We start from the raw sequence: 26,132 nt of genomic DNA on the forward strand, positions 1-26,132 counted from the left end.
TGTGTGTGTGAATGTGTGTGTGTGAATGTGTGTGTGTGTGAATGTGTGTGTGTGTGAATGTGTGTGTGAATGTGTGTGTGTGTGTGTGAATGTGTGTGCGTGTGTGTGTGTGTGTGTGTGTGTGTGTGTGTAGAGGCCAGAGGACAACTTACAGGCATCACATCTGTCCTGGGGATTGAAATCAGGAGGTTTGGTGGAATCAGGCTCCATGGCCTTTACCTGCGGAGCCTTCGCATCAGCCCAGAGTCTTCTGTCATTTTGGTGGTGGTGGCAGTGGTGCTTGTGATGGAGCCCAGAGCCTGTTAGTGTTAGGCAAGCACTCTTTAATAGCTACAGCCCTTTACTTCTATAGCTACAGAAACAGTAATGGTTTTAAAAGCTGGGAGGACAGAGACTCTTAGACAGGTCCCGATTTTGTGGGCAGATGGGACATTACAACCGTTCTTCAGCCACCTCTTTAATAATATCATTCTTGCTCACTCCAGTCCAGTCCTCTCAGACCTTGCTGCAGTTAGAGCCATATGATCTGTATGGACCCCACATGCCTGGAGCATCTTCAGTGCGCTAAGCCCTGGAACTTAGTTTGACCTCTGGGTGGGAATATTTAATGAAACGGGTACACCCAGGCTGCTGCAGGGTTGAGATAGCATACGTGGCTGTTCTTTGATAACAGCTGGCTACAAAGTAGCTATAAGGCGATGGTGATAGTAATTCTTTAAGGCCCTTAGTCCTGGGAAAACCACTAACCCTTGGTAGGAACTTGCAATCTGTACTTCCGACTCGTGTACACTGTTAACGGACAAGCTTTTGGTTTATTTTCTTCAGGTAAAGAAGGTTCTTCCAAGGATCCACCTGGATTGACTGAGGACACGTCCTCACTTGAAAACAAGAGAAAATGTTTCCTGCCACAGAATATGACCCAAGGTATCTAAATCTCAAAGATAAGTGCAATTAAAAAAAAAAACTTCTATGCAGAGTAAGTAGTTCGGGGGCTTCCTCATCTGTCCATCTTCAGATTGTCCCCACTTGCCCTTGTCTCTTGTTACCTCCAAGTGCATATTTGTATGTGTGTGCATGTGTATGTGTGTGTGTGTCATATTAGCACATTAACAAATCTTCCAGGCTCTTACTCAAAGCTCTTTAGAATTTGGCACAGGTCAGGAACTCCATATATAATTTTTGGATTAGAGAAACATATCATTGATTAGATTTTTCAGGTGATAGGGGGCAGGGTTAAATTTAAAATGAAGTGCACATTCAACATGGTACCTTAAAGAGTTTGTATGCAGTTGGTGTCCAGAAAATATATAACAAAGACACAGATTGAGAAATGAATATGCGGGGGACCTGTTTATATTCTAGATAATGCTTATCATGGTCTCTTATATATTCTAGGTTCTGAGTAGATATTTCTTAAATAAATGAATAATAAAATGAAGACTTGCCTGGATAGAATGAGATCAAGACCTGAGTATATAGAATGAGATTGGCTGGATAGAAGGCAATCTGAGTGAATATTTTAGAAGCAAAATATTTAAAAAGATTTGGAAATCAATATTCTGAAAAATATCCAAGTAATGAATATCTCAGAAGGTCCTCTATTTATTTATTTATTTATTTATTTATTTATTTATTTATTTATTTAATGTAAGTACACTGTAGCTATCTTCAGATGCACCAGAAGAGGGCATCAGATCTCGTTACGGATGGTTGTGAGCCACCATGTGGTTTCTGGGATTTGAACTCAGGACCTTTGGAAGAGCAGTCAGTGCTCTTAACCACTGAGCCATCTCTCCAGCCCCGAAGGTCCTCTTTTCTGAGACTTCAGTGAAACTCGCAAAGAGAGAATTCTCACTTTACAGAAAATGCTGTAACTGAGACAAACTTTACAGCAGAAACCAGAGGATAGGCAGGAGTATAGCTTCTGCAATATGGTAGTAGGGACCTGTCTTACAGTTTTACTGCTGTGAACAGATATCTTGAACCTGTCTTAGTTAGGGTTTCCATACTGTGGAGGGATACCATGACCAAGGCAACTCTTCAAAAGGACAATACTTAATTAGGGCTGGCCTACAGGTTCAGAGGTTCAGTCCATTATCATCATGGCATAGCAGCATGCAGGTAAACTTGGTGCTAGAAGAGCCAAGAGTTCTACATCTTGATACAAAGACAGCAGCAGGAAACTGGCTTCAGCAGGTGACCAACAGAAGGGTCTCTTCCATACTGGGCAGACCTTGCGCATAGGACCTCAAAGCCCACCCCCACAGTAACGCACTGCCTCCAACAAGGCCACACCCACTCCAACAAGGCCACACCTCCTAATAGTGCCACTTCCTGTGGGCCAAGCATATTCAAACCACCATAGGGCCATTTTTCTTTTCTTTTTGACTCTGATAGTTCTGGAACTTGCTACTTAGATTAGATTAGGCTGGCCTTAAACTCACAGAGATCTGTCCGTCTCTGCTTCCCTAGGGCTGGGATTGAAGGTATGCACCACCTCACTGGGCTTAGCGAGAGCCCATTTTGAGAGCAGATCCTGTGTCAGGAGGCCTGACATGATCCTCTTCTTACACAGTCTCTTCTGTATGGTGGCATCTAAATCGCTACCTATCAGATAGAAGGCAGAGTCTCAGAAGGGAAGGTGACTTGACTGTCCTATGCTTAATGTGTGATGAGGAAGAAGCTTAACGTAACGCTTGTTTTCTTAGCAGGGTTCTCTAGTGGAACAGAATTGATAGACTATATAAAGGGGTTTGTATACAAAGGGGCTGTGGTCCAGTTAGGCCAACAATGGCTGTCTACCACCATAAAGTCTGACAGTCTAACAGTTGTTCAGTCCATGAGGCTGGATGTCTTAACCTGTCTTCAGTAGATGCTGGGATCCTAAAGAAGTAGACTTTAATGCCAGTGAAGGAATGGCCTTGCTGGTGAGAATGAGGGCAAGCAGACAGAAAGCTAAAGCTTCCTTCTCCCAAGTCCTTTGTATAGGCTGCCACCAGAAGGTATGGTCTGGATTTAAGGTGGATTTCCTTACCTCAAAAGATCTAGATTCAAGGTGGGTCTTCCCACTTCAGAGGATTTAGTCAAGGAAAATTCCTCACAGGTGTATCCAGCCACTTGAGTTTTAGCTCATACAGATAAAGTCAAGTTGACAACCAAGAATAGTCACCAAGCTTGTCCTGTTGGTAGCTATCATGATCCACACCCTTCCAAAAATGTACCTTGTCTTGTGACATAAAGTTTGCGAATGAGTTCCATTTTGGGTATTTTTAAGGATACAAACAGTGTTAATAGATATAATTACCAAACCAGGTTCTTTCTATTCCTTATCAAAAATTATGACAAAATGCCATTTTTATTTTTTAGAAATTTATTACATTTACTTGTGCATCTGTGTATATTTGTATGTGTGTGGACATGCACAGCAGAATGTGGGAATTGGTTCTCTTCCACTACGTGTCTCTCAGGGATCGAAAAGGGTCATCGGGCATAACAAGCCATCTTAGCAATAATGAGAAAAATCTCATTATTTTCTTGGGTCACCTGCTTGACATCTGTAAGCTTGAATTGCCACCTGCCATTCTAGAATGGCAGCGACGTCAGCATTTTGCCTTATTAGTGTTTGAAAGCTGATGAACATGGGGTATCACAAGGTGAAACCCAATCTGCAGGCTGAACTTGCAGAAAGGTCACAGTGTGGAAGTGGGAGACTTGGTGCTAGCTGCCAACCTTGCTTTATGCCAGACGACCTCACACAGAATCAGTGCATTATTCTGATTACCGACTAGCTTCCAGAAAGATTAAAATAGGATATAATGTGCTTCCGTCTTCACGGGAGTGAAATGGACTTACTGCCCCATGTGGTGATTTTCGGTACTACAGGGTCCCACCTGCACAGAGGTTGTGCTCTCAATACTAAGATCTCAAAGATCTTAGGGTTTTTTTCCATTTTGTATACACGAGTTCATATACCATAAAGGAAGTCACACTGAGGGTACAGCCAGTGGGCAGCAATGATTTTGTAAGAGATCCTAAGAGGGAGTTTGCATCAGGTTTTGGGAGGCAGGAGAAAGATGGAGTTTGGCAGAACAGAAGTCAGAGTATCAAGGTTAATTAGTGTTAACAGATGAGGACATTGGTGAGCCATAATTTGGGGGCTCCTGGGGGCAGGGAAATGGGTGGGAAGCTTCGCATGTATTGAACATTTAATATGGGCCAGGAACTAAGAAAAAATATATTTATATCATTTAAAAGAAACCAAGCCACTTAACAGGTTTTATCAAAACCATTTTCTCTCCCTTTTAAAATAATTCCTCTTTCATATAGTGCATCCTGATGGCAGTTTCCCCTCCATTTCATCTTCCAGGACCCCCTCCCCCACACCCAGATCCACCCCTCCTCCTCTGTTTCCCTTCAGAAAAGGCAGGCCTCCCAGGGATATCAACCAAATATGACTTACCAAGTTGCAATAAGATTAGGCACCTCCCATCAAATCAAGGCTGGACAAGGGAACTTAGTGGGAGGAAAAGGGTCCCAAAACCAAGAGTCAGAGACAGCCCGTGCTCCCACTGTTAGGAGACCCACAAGAAGACCAAGCTACATAACCATGACATATACACAGAGAGCCTAGGTCCATCCCACACAGGCTCCCTGATTGTTGGTTCAGTCTCTGTGAGGCCCTACGAGCCCAGGCCAAAGCCGTTTTTCTAGCAGGACTACCAAGCACACAGAGGTGGTTGTTAACTGCTCAGGGTAGCGCAGTCATTGAGGGGCAGAGCTAAGCCCTGAACCTGAGGTGCTGAGGCTCCTCTCTTGGCTTCTTGTTTGTGTTATCACTCATCCTAGAGGTAGGGCTGCCAGAGGGAGTCTGGGAAGAATTGCCAAATGGGAAGGGGCTGGGCGGGCTGGAGGGAACACAGGCCAGAGAGCATCTGAATGGAAGAAGAAGCCTTTTAGCTGGATGCAGATCCCTTAAACTTGATCTGCAGCCACAGACAGCACTTTCAGCGCCTTTAGGTTAAAAATGGACCTTTTGTGGAGTGGAGTCCCAGCTATCCTGTGGACAGCACGTGCAGGATAGGGGCTATTTCTATAAATCTGGTTTCAGACAAGTTCAGATGAAAAGAGAGGTTTCTGTGAATGCATTCCAATGCTTCTGTTTCTTGTGTTGGATTATTATTAACAAAAAGGGTACTTAACATCTGAAGAAGGTATTTCTGAAAGGACAATTATTGCATCAAAGGAGTATTCAGTGTGGCCTCTTCTGACAGCTCCAAACACACATGCAACTGGATATCACTGTTTCTTGATCCTCTGACAGGTTCTTGTATCCACAGTCCTTTTCTCCGTGGAAAGGAATACCAGGCAGGCTGATTTCATGCCTGCCTAGCATCAGTCATGGGAACAGGGGATATCTATACTCGTTGTCATACCCACACATCTAAACAGACTCCCAGGAGGCTTCAAGAAGTGTTTGTTTAAAGAACATGCACTCTGAAGAAGTTAAAGATGGGCCATTAACTTCGTCCTTGGTTGTCATGAGAAACGTTAGTAATGGAGCCGGAGAAAGTTGCCGGGAATATGTGTGTAAACAGCTTGTCTGAGTGAGAGTTTCTCTTGCTGGGAAGAGACACCATGATCAAAGCAACTCTAACAAAGGAAAATACTTAATTGGAGCTGGCTTACAATTCAGAACTTTAGTCCATTCTCATCGTGGTAACATGCTGGCAGACATGGTGCTGGAGAAAGAGCTGACATCTTGATCTGCAGGCAGCAGAAGTGACTGTGTGCCATACTGGGCTTGAGCATACGAGACCTCAAAGCCCGCTCCCATGGTGACACACGTCCTCCAATAGTGTCACTCCATGGTGACTTACACTTCCTGTAATAGTGCCACTCACTATGGGCCAAGCATTCAAACACATTAATCTATGGAGATCATTTCTCTTCAAACCACTGTACAACTCATAAGAAAATGTTTATTACCTATTATAAACTTGTTGTGTAAACACATTCCCTTCAGTTTGGATAAAGTGTTTTTCGTTCCGAATGTTTGCACATTATCCGCTGGAATCAATGTCTGCCCTGGCTGGTTCTATGTTCGCACACACATAGAAGTAACCACTGTGCACCTCTCCTGAGCCCTGCTGGCCTTCAGTGTCTTTCCCTACCCCTAGGGGGCGCACTTGAAAGGGAGCTTGGATGCTCCTTTAACCTACTCTGATCTATTGTCCGTGGAGGACACCAATTCAGGGCTTGTAGGGGAAACATCCCCTGACCCCTCCGCCCCTACTGTGCGTCCAGCCTTGCATCTCTGTTCTCTTTCAGACCTGGTGCTCTCATTCTGTGTGAAGAGTCGCTCCAGGAGGTGTGTCAACGCAGCCTTACAGGAAGCTGCACGGAGACGGCTCTGGGCCCTGGAGAATGAAGCCCAGGAAGTCCACGCGCTATTTAAGGTGAGCTGGGATGGCTGGCTCTTGGGGAAGCAAGAACTGTGCCTGGAACAAAGTAAGTCCCCAAGAAAACAAGTGGCTGACAGAGGGTGGGAGTGGGTTAAGTTCATATGTTCTGCCTAACAGGAATGAGTGAACTATGCTGGAGAAAACTTGTGTCTTGTCGCCCCACCCCCTTCCTTGCCCCCCGGTCCCTCCCCCACCTCTCTTCGTCCATCCCCATCCAGTCTCCCCTCCCTCTGCCCTGTCCGTCCCCCTCTCTCCACCCCGCATCCCCCTGCTTTTGGACAAGTTACTTGAACTATGCAGAATGGGATTGTTCACAGCGATGGCCTCAGAAGTATCCTTTTCCCCCTTAATGTGCCCAGTTTGAATTGTTTTGTTACTGGGAAATACTCATATACTTCCTACTGTGATTTCAAAAAGCACAGTTCACTCGCGATGTTTGTCTCCGGAACATCCCATCCACTCTATTTACTCCAAATTTCATCTGTACCCACGAACAACTGTCCACTCCCCCCTTTCCTCGGGTCTTGATAAATATTGAACACATTTTAAAAACATCTCTTTTTATTTTATGTGCCTTGGTGTTTTGCCTGGATGTATGTCAGTGTGAGAGAGAGTCGATCTTGGAGTTACAGAAGGTGTGAGCTGCCATGTGGGTGCTGGGAATTGAACCCAGGTCTTCTGAAAGAGCAGTCAGTCCTCTTAACCGATGAGCCGATGAGCCGTGTCTCCAGCCCACTGCACATGTTTTTAAAGTAACAATATTGCTAACAAAAAACCATAACTATAAATATTGGGATGGGAGGAATAATGCAATAAATTAAACGTTTCTCATAGCACATAGATAATATGTTTAACAGTCGAACTATATTTTGTATTACCAAAGAATGAGAGTCAGAAATGGAGAGAATTTGTTGCTGGTGGTAGTGGAGAATGTAAGCATTGCTTTACATAATATGTCTTATTATCTTCCTATTCTTCTCAATCTGGTACACGTTGAATGAAGAAAAGTGCTGTGGCTGTCACGTAGCAGAGCGACTGGCTGTTTTTTGTTTTTGTTTTTGTTTTTCTTTTGGTTTTTCGAGACAGGGTTTCTCTGTATAGCCCTGGCTGTCCTGGACCTCACTTTGTAGACCAGGCTGGCCTCGAACTCAGAAATCCGCCTGCCTCTGCCTCCCAAGTGCTGGGATTAAAGGTGTGCGCCACCACGCCCGGTCGCGACTGGCTGTTTTTAAGAGAAAGCAATGCTACCCGTAGAGAGCTTGGCTTTGTACAAGGGTAGTGGCACCTGCTCTGTAATTAACAGCTAAAAGTTTGTTTTGTTTTTAAAAATCTGTGTGTTCCTGTGTGTTCATGTGGCATATGTGTGTGCGTGCACATGTGCGTGTGCATGTGTGTGTCGTGTGTATGTGTGTGCATGTGTGTGTACTCTCCAGCACACATGTACCTGTGCAAGCTGGAAGGGGACATCAGGTGTCCCGCTCTTTCATCTTACTCCCTTGAGACAGAGTTTTTACTCTGAAGCTGGGCTGATGGCCAGCAAGCCCTAGCAACCCTCCAGTCTCTGCCCCACCCCTCAGTACTGGGGTTACAGGTACAGGGGTTACACCTGGCTTTTTTTTTTTAATGTGGGTACCGGGAATCTAAATTCACATCTTCATGCTTAAGCAACAAACGGTTTTACCTATTGAGCCATTTCTCCATCCTTGGACTTCTAAATTTGATCTTATTCTATTGTAATACCTGGAATTTAGGAATTCAAGACAACAGCTGTTGGTGACTTTGATGAATTTCTCTTTAATTAAAGTCACCTTTTCTGTGGATGGGAGCAGGAGGCAGGATTTGATAGCGAGAGCTGTCTGTTAGGTCATATCTTGTCATGTCTTGAGCTATGTAATGTGGAGGCTGAGGCCAGGAGTTGACTCTATCCAGTCAAGACTCTACAGCTTACTCACTATAGGTGTAGGTGACCCTGGGCCAGTTACCCCACCTCTCTGTGTCCTTATCTCTTTGTCTATAAAATTGGGGCAGTGCTATTAGCACCCTGGTACTACTAATCATAACGTCTGTCCTTATTTAGTGCATGCTCTAGAAAAAGCACACATTGTCCATTAGGCAGGGTGCCATACTTTGTCTTTCAAAGAAGTGGTTAGATGTTACAAAAGCTTGCCTTTACAATGGATTAAATACCATGATCAAACTCTTTCCAGGGGATTACTGTACAAACTCTTTCCAGGGGATTACTGTAGGGGCTGCATGAGGTGTTGCTTACAAAGATTTGCCTTGCAATGGCCTGATATCTAATAAATCATCTATAAACTATTTTGTTCCCCCAAGCAGCCCTCCTTGCTCACAGGATCTATAGGGCTTAGGATCTGGTGCTTCTGAGTCTCTGGTGTTAAGGCAACATAGATTCTGACTTTGCTGAGCTCAGGGCTCTTCTTTCAGATCTTCTTCCCCTTAGATTCCCTATGGACTGGAGTCTAGCAGTTGCTCTCAATGGTGGGCTCTGGGGCAGGATGTTCAACCAGCCGAGAAAGATTGAGGGGATGCAAGTGCCGCTGGAGTCAAGCCTTTGCTCCCGTATTAGAGAGCAAGAGGCTCACAGGCCTCTTCTTGTTCTACTTAGGAACATAAGTTGGTGAACTTCCTTGGAGGCTGTGGAGGGGCTGCATTTTAGAATAGAAAATGCAAACCTTCTCCACCAAAATTGTGCTTTTTTAGAATCACTTATAGCCAAGCAAGCCAGAGTGTGCATAAAGATTTATTTATCTATTGTGCTAGTTATCCCAGTGCATTAAAATTGTGAAATAATCCAAATGTGGATGGATGGCATTTGTAAGCATTAACCATAATATAGGCTGCTCACGGACCCAAGAGATGGTTTACATTACGACATGCTGCCTAGCAACAACTTGTCTGCTGTGGAGTAAGTAATACTGCATACTTACACGAGCCCCTCCCAGAAGACCCCGCTACCCCAGGCTGACTTGCTGCCCTTGTACAGGATCTCTCTGCAAGGTTGGTGAGTGTCCAGTCCCAGAAGGACCAGTTCCTCATCACCTTCAAGACCCTGGAGGAAATCTGGAAGTTTTCCACGTACCTGAACTTAGGTATGCCCTGGGACGGGGGAGGAGAGCATCTGTCTCCATCCAGCCGGCTCATTGAGCCTGATACTGGGGAACTGGTTTGTCTCTGATAGTTAAAAGAGATAAAACCCTGAAATGGATGGCCAGCTTTTGAAATGTCCTAAACTCTCTAAAGCTCCTTTTTAAAATAAATATTAGCTATTGCTCTAAGATGTCATCTGAAGACATTTTATGAATGGGTGTGTCTTTTCCCGTATGGAAATAGAATGTCATCTCTTATGTCCAGGGAGACCTTTCCTTTAGTCACACAATTGGCTCAGTGAGCTACAGAGTTGAGAGCAGGGAGATAGATGTGGAGTTCAATCAGGAGAGAGACAACAATTCCTAAGGAAGATGGAGAAGCTGCTCGGAATGCTGAGGTTCAGGGATGCTCTGTCACATGTATTTGTAAAAGAGTCAAGAAAGAGCTGAAAGATCTAGCTGGGAAAGTGGCACAAGACTTCAGAGGTTTCTGGAAGGTCACAGATGTCAGGGCACAGCGACATTGCTACTGTAGTGGCCGCTGTTACATCCTCTATTCCAAGACACCCCCCCCCCCAAAAAAAAAAAAAAAAAAAAAAAAAAAAAAAATTCTCCTGGCAAGAACTGATGGCTTCAAAGCCAAGTCACCTAATTTATAGAAAACACTGGGTTCCCTGCAGCTATACCTAGAAAACACTGCTGAGCTGGGCTGAGGGTCAAAGTGACCCTTGGCTGGAGGGGGAAACGTACAGCCAAGGTGATTTTTCTGCTCTTTTTATGCCATATTTCCCGTGACCATTACAGATGGGCAGTATTGCATTTTTGCTCTGTGGCCCAGTTAGTTTGCTCCATGGAGTGCACCTGGTGTTAGAGACCCAGAAACCCCCGGCTCTAACTCTGGCCCACTAATTAGCCTCTGCGTTTTTATAAGACTCCCAGGTGTGAGCTTCTGAATTTAAGATGGCCTTTGTAGTAGAGACTGAGGGTGGAGGACGGCAGCCTGTTGCATTTTGGAAATGGTGGAAAAGACTCAAAAGAAGAAGTAGAATTCTAGTATGAGTGACTAATGTTTAGAAGAATATTGATATATAATAGTGATTTTTTTCTTTTACAATCGACATAGTTTTAAGTTTTCTCTCTCTCCCCTCTTTCTCTCTCTCTTCTTTTCAATTCTGAGAGTCAAACAGAGAGCTTAGCTCTTGCGAGACAAGCATTCTAACCATGGTGCTACAGCTCCAGCCAGTTTTGCTTATCACAAGGCAGAGCTGCTTCCTAGGCTGTGGGAGAGGTCAGAGTCAGAGCAGATGGGAGAAAGGGATTTCTAACTCCATGGGCTAGGGACAGCCTTCTCAGCCCCCACATCATCAGGGTCTAGAAGTATGAACTTGAAGGGGAGGCCAGGAGCCCTCAGAGTCAACACAGTAAACTGGAGGGCCACCATTGCTGTATTAGAAAAGAAATGGCTGAGGGCCAATGAAGTGGCTGAGCGGTGAAGGTCCTGCCTACCAAGCCTGATGACCTGAGTTCCAGCCTAGAAACCAACAGGGTGGAAGGAGAAAACTGACCCCTGTATCCACTCATGCACTGTAACACACAAACAAGTGTGTGTGTATGCCCACACATGTACAACACACACACACACACACTCACACACACTAACACACACACACACAATGAATAAATGTAAAAAAATTGAAAAGTAAATATGCATGTATAAAGACCTCAAAGTGCTTAAAATGGTACACATAACTTAGACTCAACTTGTATTTCTTTTTTTAAAAGATTTTTTAATTTATTTTATGTATATAAGTACACTGTAGATGTACAGATGGTTGTGAGCCTTCATGTGGTTGCTGGGAATTAAAGTTAGGACCTCTGCTTGTTCGCTCCAGCCCAAAGATTTATTTATTATTATCAATAAGTACACCGTAGCTGTCTTCAGGCACACCAGAAGAGGGCGTCAGAACTCATTACGGATGGTTGTGAGCCACCATGTGGTTGCTGGGATTTGAACTCAGGACCTTCGGAAGAGCAGTCAGTGCTCTTACCCGCTGAGCCATCTCTCCAGCCCTGTATTTCCTAATAGAGGTTGAGAAGAATCAGTTCATTCTAGAAAGTATCTAGTTAGCACTCTGCTCTACCTAAATGGCAGGTCTGGGTATGAAGGGGGAGTGGGGCGAGGGCAGGGGCAGCTGCTTTCTCTTTTGTGCTGGCTAAGGGTGGAACTCATCTAGCTCAGCTTTGTTGGACTGACCTCTAGGCTATGTGTCCACATGTCTGGAACATCTCTTCTTTGACCACACGTACTGGCTCAACAGCAGGCTGGTGGACGACACAGAGATCCAAGTGTCTGTGGATGATAATCACTTGGAAAACATATACCTGGGCCTCCTGCTGCAGGAAGGTGAGTCTGGCATGGGATTTGGGATGGGAGTCTTGTCTAGATATTTGTTACCAGAGTCCCTCAGATAATTAAGATACCAAAAGAAGCAATAAAATACAATAAAATAAAATCTCTGAAAGATGAAGACATACATGAGTAAACCTCTGTTATAACAAAACTTCAAACGTCCTTCTCAGCTCAGTCCCAATCTCACACAACAGCTGCAGTAGTTGGTCTGCAGGGATTCATGCTCAGGCTGTTTGGGGGGGCTCAAGAGGCTCATCCTGCCAGGCTTTATCTAGGATGGTAGAGTTCCTGGAGGTGGGGAGCCTGGCACTGGCATTTTAAGAATAAAATTTCCCATATGATGCTAATGGTCTCCAGGATTGAGAAACAGCTCTACGAACACATGATGCAATTTGATTGTAAAATGCATCTATAAATCCCGGAAAACCTGAGCTATTTCACGAAATTCAATAGCAGGATGTTGAGGAGTGGGCTGAAGCACCCTGTGGACCTTTCCAGAGGGGTGACTGCGTCAGGCTGGCAGGTGGTCAAATCTGATCACTTGATATATATTGAAGGGTCCCAGGATAGTGTTACAAAAGTGATTCCCTTTCTGACTCCATTGCACAACTCGTAGAAAGGACACAAATCACATTGTGTCATTGCAAAGCTTGCAGAGCCATTGCATGAGTCTAGACAGACTATCCTTTTCAAAGTCTTGAGGCTCTGAACGAAGCACAGGGCTGCAAGGCCAGCAAGAGTTCAGTGAAGGCTTGTGCATTTCTCTGGGTCTTTGTTTCACCTCGTTTTTGAGGTAAAGTTCAATTAAGCTTTATTCTCGCTAATTACTCAGAATGGTGAATATCTATTTTAAGGGAACGCCCTGCCAGTGACTTTTCTACTCCCAGAGATCACAGCACAAGGACCTTTTGCCTCCTCCTGGATAGTGGACTTTCCTCAGAGGAAGAAAATTGCCTGGGCTTTGCATCTCAGTGTCACCTTGTAGGAGATGCTCTCTCGTTTCCGGCCACTCCCTGGAAGGGCTCTTCTCATTCTCTGCAGGTCACTTCTTCTGTAGAGCCCTGTGCTCCGTGGCTCAGCCAGCTGACAAGGAAGGAGAATATTTGACACTGTGCAAGAATGAGCTGATCTCCGTGCTCTCTGGGGGCGAGTCGGAGTGGGAAGCCATGTCCTTAGTGACGGGCCAGAGGGGCCTGGTGCCCATGTCAGCTCTGGAGCCCCTGCCTGTCCCTTTCCACCAGTGAGTACCTGCCCACTCCCTGGGGGGTGGTCCCAGGGCAAACTGAAGTTTGTGCAGAATAGAATTGATGTCCTTTGAGAGATGGTATTCAGGTGTTTGGAAGAGCAGACAAATTTGGGGTGGCTTTTTTTCTCTCCCTCTTTTAAAGCCAAAATCTGTATTATTTGATGAACATGGGAAATCCTCTAAATTTCAGATGAACATAGTAATAGTAAGAAATATATGACATTTTTGTAGTGCTTTACAATGCATGGACTGCATTTATTTATTTATTTATTTATTTTATTTATATGAGTACACTGTAGCTGTCTTCAGACACTTCAGAAGAGGGCATCAGATCTCATTACAGATGGTTGTGAGCCACCATGTGGTTGTTGGGAATTGAACTCAGGACTTCTGGAAGAGCAGTCAGTGCTCTTAACCACTGAGCCATCTCTCCAGTCCAGACTGGGGCTCTTGTGTCAGTATCACCTGAGGGTGTTAGGATAGATTCAGCCTCCCGACCCTCCTCTGACTCTCTTGGTGCTGGGCTCAGAAATCCCTACTTTCAGTTAACCCCCACCCTGCTCCCCGAGCATGTTCTTCACACTAGAGTTTGCGATTTCTGCTGGAGGATACTGTAAACTTGAGCCTTACGGAGTGACAACATTATCTCATGCTTTATGAATTCTGCTTGGTCCTAGCAGAATCGACCCTGAGGATACCAAGGGCTGTGTGTAAGTTATTTAGCTGGCAGAAATAATTGCAGAGCTAGGAAACACCCCAGTCTGCTGAGCGTTCATTTTCCACAGTTTAAAGTAAGTTCTCAGTTGATGGTCATTAAAAATAAGATGCACAATAATAGTACTACCACCACCATCATCATTTTTCTGTGGGACTGTTCTGCTCACGGTTCTAACGTTTTGAAACGCCATGTTTCCACTGGCAGATGGTTCCTAAAGAATCACCCAGGAATCTGTGGCCTTCCCAGGAAGAGAGACTGGACAGGCTCCGGCCAGATCGGTATGAGCTGAAAACAACATTGCCAGGAAGAGATGATGCTTATCTGCCTCCCAATCTCACCGGCAGGATGCGGGAGGCCAGTTATTGTCTGCACACTTGGGGTCTTTGCCTGTCAACTGAAGGTCATGAGCCAGGGCTGAGGAGACAGATGCCTGCCTGCCCGAGCAGGCAGAACACACTCGCGTGGGGAGGGCTGGGAATGGCGGGGGTGAGAGAGATTTAAAGATAGATGGGTAGAAAAAAAGGTCTTGCATGGGCCAAATGAAACGCGTTTGAGCCAAATGTGACCCGTTTCTCACTTATTACCCAAACATTTTCTGATTTTCCATAGAGTTATGTGGTTTAGGGGAACTATGAATGTCTAGTACATAGTGAACGCCCAGTAAACACTGGATAAACAGATGAATGAATAATGCACACACACACACACACACACACACACACACACACACATTTATGCCTGCTAATCTCTGTGTACACACACATGTTGGCAAGTATATGCATTTACTAGATAACAAAACATCTAAAATACACCGTTGAAACTTGGTCCTTGCAAACTCCCTGTTCTGGCACATTTCCTATCACACATCTCTAGCAAAAAGAAAAAAAAAACCATACAGTCTTACTGGTTCCAAACCAAATAACACTAAAAACAACTAGAAGAAATTACAGAGTGAAAATGTTAGAACTGTGCAGTAAAATTGGCCATAAACAAGATTTTTAACATTTTGAAGCAACATGACCAACATCCTATGTATGGTCAGAACTATAAGGCTTTGGAGTCAGTTATGGGTCCTGACACAACCTGACACCAGCCCTCCCTGCCCTCATGATGCCTCCACCTTCTCAATAAAGAAGTTGTGTAATCAAGCCAGATGTCACAAAGGCTAAGCAGACGGACAAGCGAGGAGTGAAGTAGCAGAGGAGCCTCACTATGGCTCTAGCTTGGCCACCTGTAAGCTTCATAGAACATTACTCACTATTATCTCCCAATTTCTCATCCATGAAATAGGTGTTATGCTGGGTACCCTGCCTGGTTCTTGGGAAGATCTGAGAATGGAAATGTGCTTTGTAAACTAGACAGTACAATACTCACATAGTGAGCCGTTCATCACACTGGGCAGTTGCTATAGCCATAAGGAGAGTCCCTGACTCCCCTAGGTTCTTCACAGCACTCTGTTCCAGGAGTGGTTGTACAGTAACATCTGCTGGGAGTTGATTAGGTACTAGGCATGATGCAGTTTGTCTTTGACTCTAGTATTTGTAAGCATCAGTTGTCACAGTGGCTGGAACAGCTGGAAGGAGGTGTAGGCATCTTCTGATGTGAATATTCTCATACAGTGTTCAGAGGTCTCAGAGGTTCAGAAGTGCCAAGCAGGGTGATGATATGCAGGAGTATCTTAGAGTTTTACTGCTGTGAACAGACACTATGACCAAAGCAACTCTTAAAAGGACATTTAATTGGGGCTGGCTTATAAGTTCAGAGGTTCAGTCCATTATCACCAAGGCAGGCAGGGTGCAGGAGGAACTGAGAATTCTACATCTTTATCTGAAGGCTGCTAGCAGAATACTGACTTCTAGGCAGCTAGGATGAGGGTCTTATAGCCCATACCCACAGTGACACACCTACTCCAACAGGACCACACCTTCTAATAGTGCCACTGCCTGGGCCAAGCATATACAAACCATCACGAGGAAGGTGGCAGAATCAGTTGACAATACAAGGAACACTCCCGTTTGCTATAAGCTTACCCAGTTTAGAGGCTCCTCTGCTACTTCCCTCCTCGCTCGTCCATGATGTAGCTCTTGTGACACCTGGCTTGATTGCACAACTTCTTTATTGAGAAGGTGGAGGCATCATGAGGGCAGGGAGGGCTGGTGTCAGGTTGTGTGACCCATAACTGACTCCAAAGCCTTATAGTTCTGACCATACATAGGATGTTGGTCATGTTGCTTCAAAATGCTAAACTGGGCACGCATGAGAATACTTCCTTATAATTATCAAAGTGTCTTTTCCTTTTTTTTTTAAAAAAAAGGTAGTGAAGACCTCTGGATTTTGGTTCTTTTTTTGGCTGTCCTAGTTTGGCAAAATGAAAAGCCAGCTATCCCTTGCCATTTCTTTTCAGTTTGATTTTGGTGTGTGTGGGAACTGACTAAATTGTTGATAATCCTAAGGCTGGAATTCCCTAGTCTGTATCACAGTCATTGAGAGGGGGAGCGTCCCTCCCTTAAGTCTTTCCAGTTGACCTGTGTGTTGCTTCCCACAGGCAGAGGACGGTGCAAGGCTCTGATGGATTATGAGCAGGAGGAAAGAGACGAACTGTGCTTCCTCCAGGGTGAAAGCATTGAAGTCATCGGCTTTGTCATACCTGGGCTGCAGTGGTTCATTGGGAAGTCAGTGAGCTCAGGAGAAGTGGGCTTTGTTCCCACCAGGAGCATCGATCTTGATTCCTGCTCCCCGATGTGAGTATGCTTTGGGGCCCAGCTGCCTTCCCTAGTACTTCCTTCTCCTTTGTCTTAGTCAGGGTTTCTATTGCTGTGATGAAACACCATGACCAAAACATAAGTTAGAGGGTAAAGGGTTCATATGGCTTACACTTCCGGATCACAATCCATCTTTGGAAGAAGTCAGGACAGGAACTCAAGCAAGGCTGGAACCTAGATGCAGGAGTTGATGCAGAGGCCATGGAAGGCTGCTGCTAACTGGCTTGCTTCCCATGGTTTGCTCAGCCTCCTTATTTATAGAACTCAGGCAACAGCCCAGGGATAGCACCACTGACCCCATGGGGTGGGCCCTCCATCACTGGTCTCCCCAACTGAGAAAATGCCTGACAGCTGGATCTCATGGAGGCATTTCTTCAACTGAGGCTCCTTTCTCTCTGATGACTCTAGCATGTGTCAAGTTGATACACAAAGCCAGCCAGTGTGCCTCTGAGCAGTTTTGCAGAGGGTGTGGGGGAGTGCCCTGGATGTAGAGCCAGAAAAACTCATTCTGACATCCATGGTGGACACAGAAAGTTCTAGGAAGGACGAGTGACCAAAAAAGCAAAATCATGTCAGTTCATTTCAACAGATGCTCTTTGAAGCCTTGCTCTGTTCAAAGAGAGAAGCAGAGCCCCGAGACCAAAGGGCTCTACACCAAAGAAAGGTGCAGTAAGGTTAAGGGTAAGGGGTTGAGTCCCTCACTCACAGTGTTCAATCACATGACCCTGTCAAAGGATGAACATAGACAGAGAGCAGTAGATCGCTGGCTTGGTCAATGACATTCTCTCCTTTGTAGGTCCCTTGAAGATATTCATACCATTAGTGTCCAGGCTAAAACTTGAATGTGTGAAGTCAGCATGGGCAAGGAGAACCAGAGGCGCCTTCTTCTTCTCTCTGCCTTGATTCGGGAAGGGCTGGTTCTGAGAAGCAGACCAGTTAGCAGCAGGTGACCAGCCTATCCAACTCCCTGTCCTGGGAGGAGCAGAGGTGGGCAGTATTGTGTAGTCTGTTTGGGTTTCCAAAGGGAACAGGGAAGCACAAAGCTAGGGTCAAGGAGTACAAAGGAAAAAGAAAACACATGCCTACAGGCATGAAGATGCTGTGGCCACATATCCCACCGTGGGGAATAGCTGAAGCTCCATGAAGACTATCTAAGGCTATCTTAGATATCAAAGGCCAGATGAGGGATATTTAAGTCTACTTGAGGACTCTCTATGGCTCCATAAGGAATATCTATGGCTACACAGGAATATTTAAGGCTACAGAAGGAATGTCTAATGCTGTCACTGTTTATACTAGAATTCCCTCTCATGAAAAAGAGCCAATAAAGAGAGTAGACTGAAGGCAGAAGCGCCCTCTGAGTTCCATCTCTTCCTGAGAGGAGACAGGGCATTTATTAAATCCAGAAGTGTAAAAATCCAAATCCTTGATCAAGAAGAGCATTTCTTGATGCCTTGGGAGGGGTGGAAGACAGTTGGGATTTATAAAGTGGACCAAGCTGTCAAGGGAACTCTCAGGAGAGGTAATTAGGCAGGGAAAATGGGAGGGGCAGGAGCGGGGAAAGGGAGGTGGGAAATGATGTGCCAGTGTCATCATTCCGCCTCCCTTTTCTCCCTCCTGCCCCTCCCATTTTAGAATTAATTAGAATAAAAAAGTAGAAAAGGTAGAAAGAAAGCACACGCACACACGCACACATGCACACACACATACAGAACCTTTGAATTATGCTTTGCATCATGGGAAAGTGAGTCATTCTCTTGGAGAGAGGTTACCAGGAGAGAGCACTGGTGTAGCCTTCCCTGTTATGGCCTTCCCTGAGGCAGAAGGTGGGGATGCCATGTGGGGTGTGCCCTTTACCTTGCAGAGGATGTTGAGTGTCTGAATCTCTGCAGAGGCTGAGAGATGATGGGTGCTTGCCCAGCTTTGGGTATGTATTAATAGGGCATTGGCCAGGAAGCAGGAGTCCTGGAGGAGGACTGGGAAGGAGAGGGGACTCTCATAATGAGCAGCAATGAATGAGAAGTTAAAGAATTGGAGAGACATACAGATATGGGTACCTGTGTCCTGCCCCCCAGAGGCTTCGTCTAGTTGTTCTGAGAAGGTCTTGGGCCATGATAGTTGTAGACAGTGTGAATAGCTGTCCTCTGGATGAAAGATGTCTGTTTAAATAACTCTTTTATTTTGTTGCGAGGGACCAGTGGGGACCCATAGGACTAAAGGGCTTGAATGCAAAGCTCGATATCTAAAACACTAGAATTCTGGTATTGAGTGCATGAATTCTGTAATCGAGGTTCTGGTGACAGGGAGAGAGAAGGAAAATAGCAGAAACTTAATGGAGGAAGAATCGTTTCTATAGCTGAGGAGAGAAGAAGAATACAAAAGAGCCCCCAAGGAAGGAGCAGGTCAGGAGAGGCTGGAATGGTTAAACACTGTTGGTGGCATTGGCGAGTGAGGCAGGGCTGGCTGGGGAAAGTCCTGTGGTTGATATTGGAGAATGATTTTAGAAGTATAGAAAGTCACTGGTTTCCAGATTTGTGGGTTGGACCGGCCAAACCACGTCGGACGTCGGTAGTCAGTGAATCCCATGTCTTCAGAAACTTACCAGTGCCGTGACTTTGCACATAGTGACTTCTTTTTCTAGCCCTCAGTTTTCTTATCTGTAAAATGTGTGCAATGCTGGTGGTACCTGATAGGATCATCGGGAGCTTAAGAGAGATCATGCACACAGAGCATGCAAAGCCAAGCCTCGTGCCGTGTGCCAGCAGTCAAGATTTTGGCTTTTATTATTATGTTTTTGTCATGCAGGGTCATTTATGAGGTTCAGTTTTAATAGGGTGTTAGAAGTAGGTACTAGGGCTGGAGAGATGGCTCAGTGGTTAAGAGCACTGGCTGCTCTTCCAGAGGATCCAAGTTCAATCCCCAGCAACAGCATGGGGGCTCATAACCATCCATAATGAGATCTGACACCCTCTTCTGGTGTGTCTGAAGACAGCTACAGTGTACTCAAATACATTAAATAAATAAATAAATAAATAACGAAAAATTTGTTTTAAAAAAAAATGAAATAGGTACTGGGGTTTATAAATTACATTTGGACTACTGTGACTTAAACATGGCCGGAACAACCACTTAGTCTTACTAAGCTGATTTGGTGCTTGGCTAAAAGGGCACCCTCTCCTAGTGAGGAAGAATATCTCCCACCTCAAAAGATGTAGTCACCTGTACACCTGTGGGACGCAGTACATCTGGAGCTGCCTGTTTGCTAGAAAGGGGAAAGAGAGTCAGGAGCCGGAGCAGTGGGAGAGAAAGGGGGACCCTGGGTTCTTGCAGCTCTAGAAGCACTCTTTTGACTACAGATGCCCCAGAACCACAGCAGATAAAGGGTGCACCTTGGACTCGGGGGTCATACTCAGAGGTGGGACAGACAAGGAATCTGGCCAGGCATCCAGGCAGCGCACCATTGAGGTTCCCCGTGTCCTCCCTGTGCCATCGATGTGCCTGTCAACGCCACAGGGTGTCGCTCTTAGGCTGTGCTCATGTATTTGTGAAAGGTTTTTGAGGAAGATGTTAACTCAGACTCTTGCCGCACATTTCCTTCCTATGCTGGCATAGTGTCCCATAATGGGTGTGAATATGAATGTCTGTGAGTTTGTACGGTGTGAGGATGTGTCCGTGCATGTGTTTGTGTGCACACCCAGTTGTCCATGTGTTGAGAGTGACATTTTCCAGGATTGTTTCCTTTTCCTTTTCCTTTTTCTTTTCTTTTTTTTTTTTTTAATTATTGGATATTTTCTTTATTTACATTTCAAATGTTATTCCCTTTCCTGGTTCCCTTCTGAAAACCCTCTATCCTTCCCCCCCACCCCCCTTCTCACCAACCCACCCACTCCCACTTCCTGGCTCTGGCATTCCCCTACACTGGATAGAGCCTTCACAGAACCAAGGACCTCTTCTCCCATTGATGACCAACAAGGCCATCCTTTGCTACATACACAGTTGAAGCCATGGGTTCCTCCATGTGTTTTCTTTGATTGATGGTTTAGTCCCAGGGAGCTCTGGGGGTACTGGTTGGTTCATATTGCTGTTCCTTCTATGGGGCTGCAGACCTCTTCAGCTCCTTGGGTACTTTCTCTGGCAACTCATTTGGGGACCCTGTGCTCAGTCCAATGGTTGGCTGCAAGCATCCATCTCTGTTTGTCAGGCACTGGTAGAGCCTCTCAGGAGACAGCTGTATCAGGCTCCTGTCAGCAAGCACTTGTTGGCATCCACAATATTGTCTGGGTTTGGTGTCTGTATATGGGATGGATCCCCAGGTGGGGCAGTCTCTGGATGGCCTTTCCTTCAGTCTCTGTTCCACACTTTGTCTCTGTAACTCCTTCCATGGGTATTTTGTTCCCCCTTCTAAGAAGGACTGAAGCATCCACACTTTGGTCTTCCTTTTTCTTGTGCTTCATGTGGTTTGTGAATTGTATCTTGGGTATTCTGAGTTTCTGGGCTAATATCCACTTATCAGTGAGCGCATACCATGTGTGTTCTTTTGTGATTGGGTTACCCCACTCAGGATGATATCCTCCAGATCCATCCATTTGCCTAAGAATTTCATAAATTCATTGATTTTAATAGCTGAGTAGTACTCCATTGTGTAAATGTACCACATTTTCTGTATCCATTCCTCTGTTGAGGGACATCTGGATTCTTTCCATCTTCTGGATATTAAAAATAAGGCTTTTATGAACATAGTGGAGTTTGTGTCCTTATTACATGTTAGAACATTTTCTGGATATATGCCCAGGAGTGGTATTGCTGGGTCCTCAGGTAATACTATGTCCAATTTTCTGAGGAACCTCCAAACTGATTTCCAGAGTGGTTGTACCAGCTTACAATCACACCAGCAATGGAGGAGTGTTCCTCTTTCTCCACATCCTTGCTAGCATCTGCTGTCACCTGAGTTTTTGATCTTAGCTATTCTGACTGGTGTGAGGTGGAATCTCAGGGTTGTTCTGATTTGCATTTCCCTGATGACTATGGATGTTGAACATTTCTTTAGGTGCTTCACAGCCATTTGGTATTCCTCAGTTGTGAATTTTTTGTTTAGCTCTATACCCCATTTTAAAAATAGGGTTATTTGGTTCTCTGGTTTCTAACTTCTTGAGTTCTTTGTATATATTGGATATTAGCCCTCTATCTGATATAGGATTGGTTAAGATCTTTCCCAATCTGTAGGCTGCCATTTTGTCCTATTGACAGTGTCCTTTGCCTTTCAGAAGCTTTGTAATTTTATGAGGTCCCACTTGTCAATTCTTGATCTTAGAACATAAGCTATTGGTGTTCTGTTCAGGAATTTTCCCCCTGTGCCCATGTGCTCGAGGCTCTTCCCCACTTTCTTCTCTATTTTCAATGATTCCGGTTTTCTGTGGAGGTCCTTGATCCACTTGGACTTGAACTTTGTACAGGGAGATAAGAATGGATAGATTTGCATTCTTCTACATGCTAACCACCAGTTAAGCCAGAACCATTTGTTGAAGATGCTGTCTTTTTTTTTTTTTTTACAGTGGGTGGTGTTAGCTCCTTTGTCAAAGACCAAGTGACCATAGGTGTGTGGGTTCATTTCTGGGTCTTGAATTCTATTCCATTGATCTACCTGTCTGTCACTGTACTAATAGCATGCAGTTTTTAACACAATTGCTCTGTAGTGCAGCTTGAGGTCAGGGATGGTGATTCCACCAGGAGTTCTTTTATTGTTGAGAATAGTTTTCCAGGATTATTTTCTGAATCACCCTCTTCTTGGTGCTTCGGACACATAGCCCAGCCCCTGAGCTTGTCTAAGGAAGTGAACGGATGAATTTCCCCTTTATAGCATTTTAATGCCAGCCACTTGGTTTCCCAGCAGCTGGAAAGCAAGCCTGTAAAACTTGTGGCAAGCGTTTATTTAGTTTTATATTCATTTATTTATTGAAGCTTAAGGGCAATTTTTAAATCTTTTTTATTTGTTAGCAGCTATTTATATTTTTATTTAGTTCTTAAATTTAATGGTGTTGAGCCCAATTCAATTAATGGGGTCTAAAAGAAAAAGAAATGAAGACCAAGAATACACAAGGGCCATGCAATAATCCCAGCTCTAAATCCCAGCAGCTGACTAGAGGAGGAGAATGGAGGAAGTGGGAAACATGCCATTTAAAAGTCAGCATGGAGGTCAGACACATGGTGACCAAGCAGCCACATGGAGGAAAGGAGGGGACTTTAGAGAAAGAGTAAGGAAGCCCCAAATGTTGGAGAAGACATGCTTAGAAAAGAGACAGAAAGGAGAAAATAATGCTTTTTTGGAAAAGTGGGCAGACTTACAAAGCACAAGGCTGAAACCCGGTGTACTACTGCATAAGGGGCGGGGATGTTGAGAAGGAATAAGCTCAGTATCTCATTAAAGGATGAATTATTCTGCCTATCTCATCAGCCTGGCTCAGTGAGGACCTGCTTTCCACGGCGGGGCGTGCTCCCTTGGCCAGGTGACTGACCCGGCTCAACTGGAATGCTAGGTCAGAAGCCGTAATCTTCTGATGGGAACTTGTTTTTAGTTTTTATGATTTTATTTTATGTGAATGAGTGTTTTGCCTGCATGTGTGTCTGTGTAACATGTGCACGCCTGGTGTCTGCGGAGGCCAGAAGATAGGACTAGATCTTTTGGAACTGGAGTTACAGAAGGTTGTGAGCCACCTTGTGGGCGGGTGATGGGAATCAGACCTAGAGAAGGAGCCAGTGCTCTTAACTGCTGAGCCAGCTCTCCAGCATCCACATGTTTTTGTTTTTTTGTTTTCTTAATGGGCCTTTATTGCTACTCTAACATTCTCTACTCTGAATATGGAACCCCAAATCACTTAGAAACCAGATTAAGGACCAGTGCCCCCAAACAATCCTGGCTTCTTTGGCTTCTAGCAAGGATGAGTCTGTCAAGAGGCCTGAGGATATTTCTGGCTTTCAGCTGAGAAAAAGACCAGTTACTTTTCTTTAGGGTCTTTTTACACATTTAGATAAATTGGCCAATTCCCACTTCCTGTTCTTATCACCCCTCTCCAAAGAGAGAACCCTAATTTCCATTATGCAATTCAACTGATGACTGATTCTGCCATTCCGGCTGAATGTGGGTGGCAGGTGTGGCCGTTGGGGTGCCCCACCCAGTGGGCCTGCCTCAAAGATCCCAAAAGTGCATCAGTTGTTTTATTTGTGTAACTGTCAGATGTAGGGAGGAAAAGAAGTCTTTGGCTAGTTTGTGGGAAGAGTTGTGAGAGAGAATTAAAGGCAATAGTTAAACAGCATTGTAAGTACTAGATACGGAACAGAGAGAAGCCAGAGCACAGGACGGTTTAAAAATTCTCCAAATATAAGACTGTCTTGATGGGCTCATAAGAGATCTATCTGTTGGACTTATTTGTCATGCTTCTCAGATTCTCTGTAAACACCTGGAAGGCAAGATGCTGGCAGGTCAGCTCTGAGGCAACAGACATGGATGCTGATGGATAATAAACCACTTTCAGTGTTGGCTGTGCTACCCTTCCACCTGCACAATTTTGAGCACGCACCTGAATCATTTCATCAGCAAACATAGATTAAAAACAATTTACAAAGGGAGCCATGAATATGAAATGAATGGGCAAATTCAGAACATGCTGTAACATTTAAGGCTTCTACAAACACTTGGGTTTTATATATGTCTGTATAAAAACATATACACACCATGTAAATATATGTAATATATAGATACAATATATAATATTTATTTTAGGATGTTTGTATGTATGTATGTATATGTGTGTGAGTATGCATGGACCTATGTGTACCATGTGCATGTGGGTACCCATGGAGGCTAGAAGAGGGTATTGGGTCCCCTGGAACTGGAATTACAGGTGGTCATGAGCCACCTAATGTGGGTGCTGGGAATTGAACTCAGAGCCTACATAAGAACAGTATGCAGTCTTCCCCACTGAGCCACCTCCCCAGATCCCTTTATACATTCTTATTCCAACCCAAGGTTTTAATTGTATGCTATTTTGAGGCTGAAAATTGAGGGTACTAGGAGAAATCTGGAGAGCAGGCTAAAGATGGATCTCACACATGGAGGGGGAAAACTCTGGGCCAGGTGTCAGCACACACTGTGCATGTCTGCTAGTGAGCAGTGGAGCGTCCTTGAACAGTTCCCATGGCTGGCTGGCCAGTTGCCGACTTTCCAGCTGCTCTTGCCTGGGCTCTGAGGACAGACAGACTGATCAGAGCAACCCATCACAGCTTCTCTAGATTCCTGCCCTGACTAAACAGGTTCTCTTACTTCCCACTCACCGACTCTAACTTTTTTTTTAATTAGGTATTTTCTTCATTTACATTTCCAGTGCTATCCCAAAAGTCCCCTATACCCTCCCCCACCCACTCCCACTTCTTGGCCCTGGCATTCCCCTATACTGAGGCATATAAAGTTTGCACGACCAATGGGCCTCTCTTTCCACTGATGGCCGACTAGGCCATCTTCTTTTTATTAGCCTGTATGTTTTCTATCTGTAAGAGGGGATAAGAATAGCACCTCCCCCCCATAGAGCAACTGTGCAGATTAAGTAACAGTATTGCAACATCCTTCAGGCATGTTGGCTGCTATGGAGTTTTGGATTTTGAAGAATTTGGTTTTAAATTGTTTGGTACCGAACAAAAACTGTGTTTTGTTTTGTCTGGGAGGAATGATGTCCGTGGACTTTGGCTTTCATCAGGCACCTGGTGGAATTTTCAGGTTCAGAACAAGGAACTAAACAGGCACCTGTGGTAGACCGCAGCAGAGGGAGAAAGATATGCTTTCGAAGGTGGAAGAAGGCCAGAGCAGGGAGGACATTTTAGAAGCTAAAGGGTCATGTGATGATGATAACCTCCCCCCCCCCAAAAAAAAAAGAATGGATGGGACTTTCCCATCCCAGTATTCCATAGTTTTGGGAGTCATTTGAACAGGGTGGCATTTTTGGTGTATGCTCTCTGTAAACATGAAATTTATAATGAACTGTGGGTTGGTCACCTTCAGATACCCTGGGGCGCCTCTGCACCTGCAACAGTAGCTCCAGTCAGTTCTAGCTGGCCTTGGCTGAGGGTGTGGGGTGTGGGGTGTGCAGTGTGTGGGTGAGGGTGCCTGGCCTTCATCATTGCCAGGTTTTTTTTTTCTCTTGCGTTAATTGTCCTGCCTTTGCCAAAGGCTTTCCTGGCCTTGCTCTCTGCTTTACTCCCCTGAGTCAGTTATACTCTGTAACCCAGCCACACTGGCCTAGACCTCACTATACAGTCCAGACTGACCTTGAGTTCAAGGCAAGTGTCTGGACTCAGCCTCCCGAGGAGTACTGAGATTACAAGGGTAAGCTCCCACAGGGGTGTGAAAGTGATCTTACAGCATGGTCAGCTAAATAGAG

At 45.0% G+C, this 26,132-nt stretch overlaps 1 protein-coding gene across 4 annotated transcripts in view; it reads left to right on the forward strand.

Annotated features, from left to right (window-relative positions):
* Sh3tc2 (SH3 domain and tetratricopeptide repeats 2) overlaps window positions 1-26,132 on the forward strand; it is a 69,344-nt gene that overhangs the window by 7,504 nt on the left and 35,708 nt on the right. For all 4 annotated transcript variants that reach the window (XM_021150689.2, XM_021150688.2, XM_029472142.1 and 1 more), the window contains exons 2-8: window positions 826-924; window positions 6,328-6,455; window positions 9,466-9,571; window positions 11,829-11,972; window positions 13,020-13,218; window positions 14,147-14,220; window positions 16,488-16,683. In XM_021150689.2, coding sequence (XP_021006348.2) covers window positions 826-924; window positions 6,328-6,455; window positions 9,466-9,571; window positions 11,829-11,972; window positions 13,020-13,218; window positions 14,147-14,220; window positions 16,488-16,683 — 946 coding nt within the window. The remainder of the gene's footprint in view (window positions 1-825; window positions 925-6,327; window positions 6,456-9,465; window positions 9,572-11,828; window positions 11,973-13,019; window positions 13,219-14,146; window positions 14,221-16,487; window positions 16,684-26,132) is intronic.

This window comes from Mus caroli, chromosome 18 (genome assembly GCF_900094665.2).
Source record: "Mus caroli chromosome 18, CAROLI_EIJ_v1.1, whole genome shotgun sequence".
NCBI classification, from domain to species: Eukaryota; Metazoa; Chordata; class Mammalia; order Rodentia; family Muridae; genus Mus; species Mus caroli.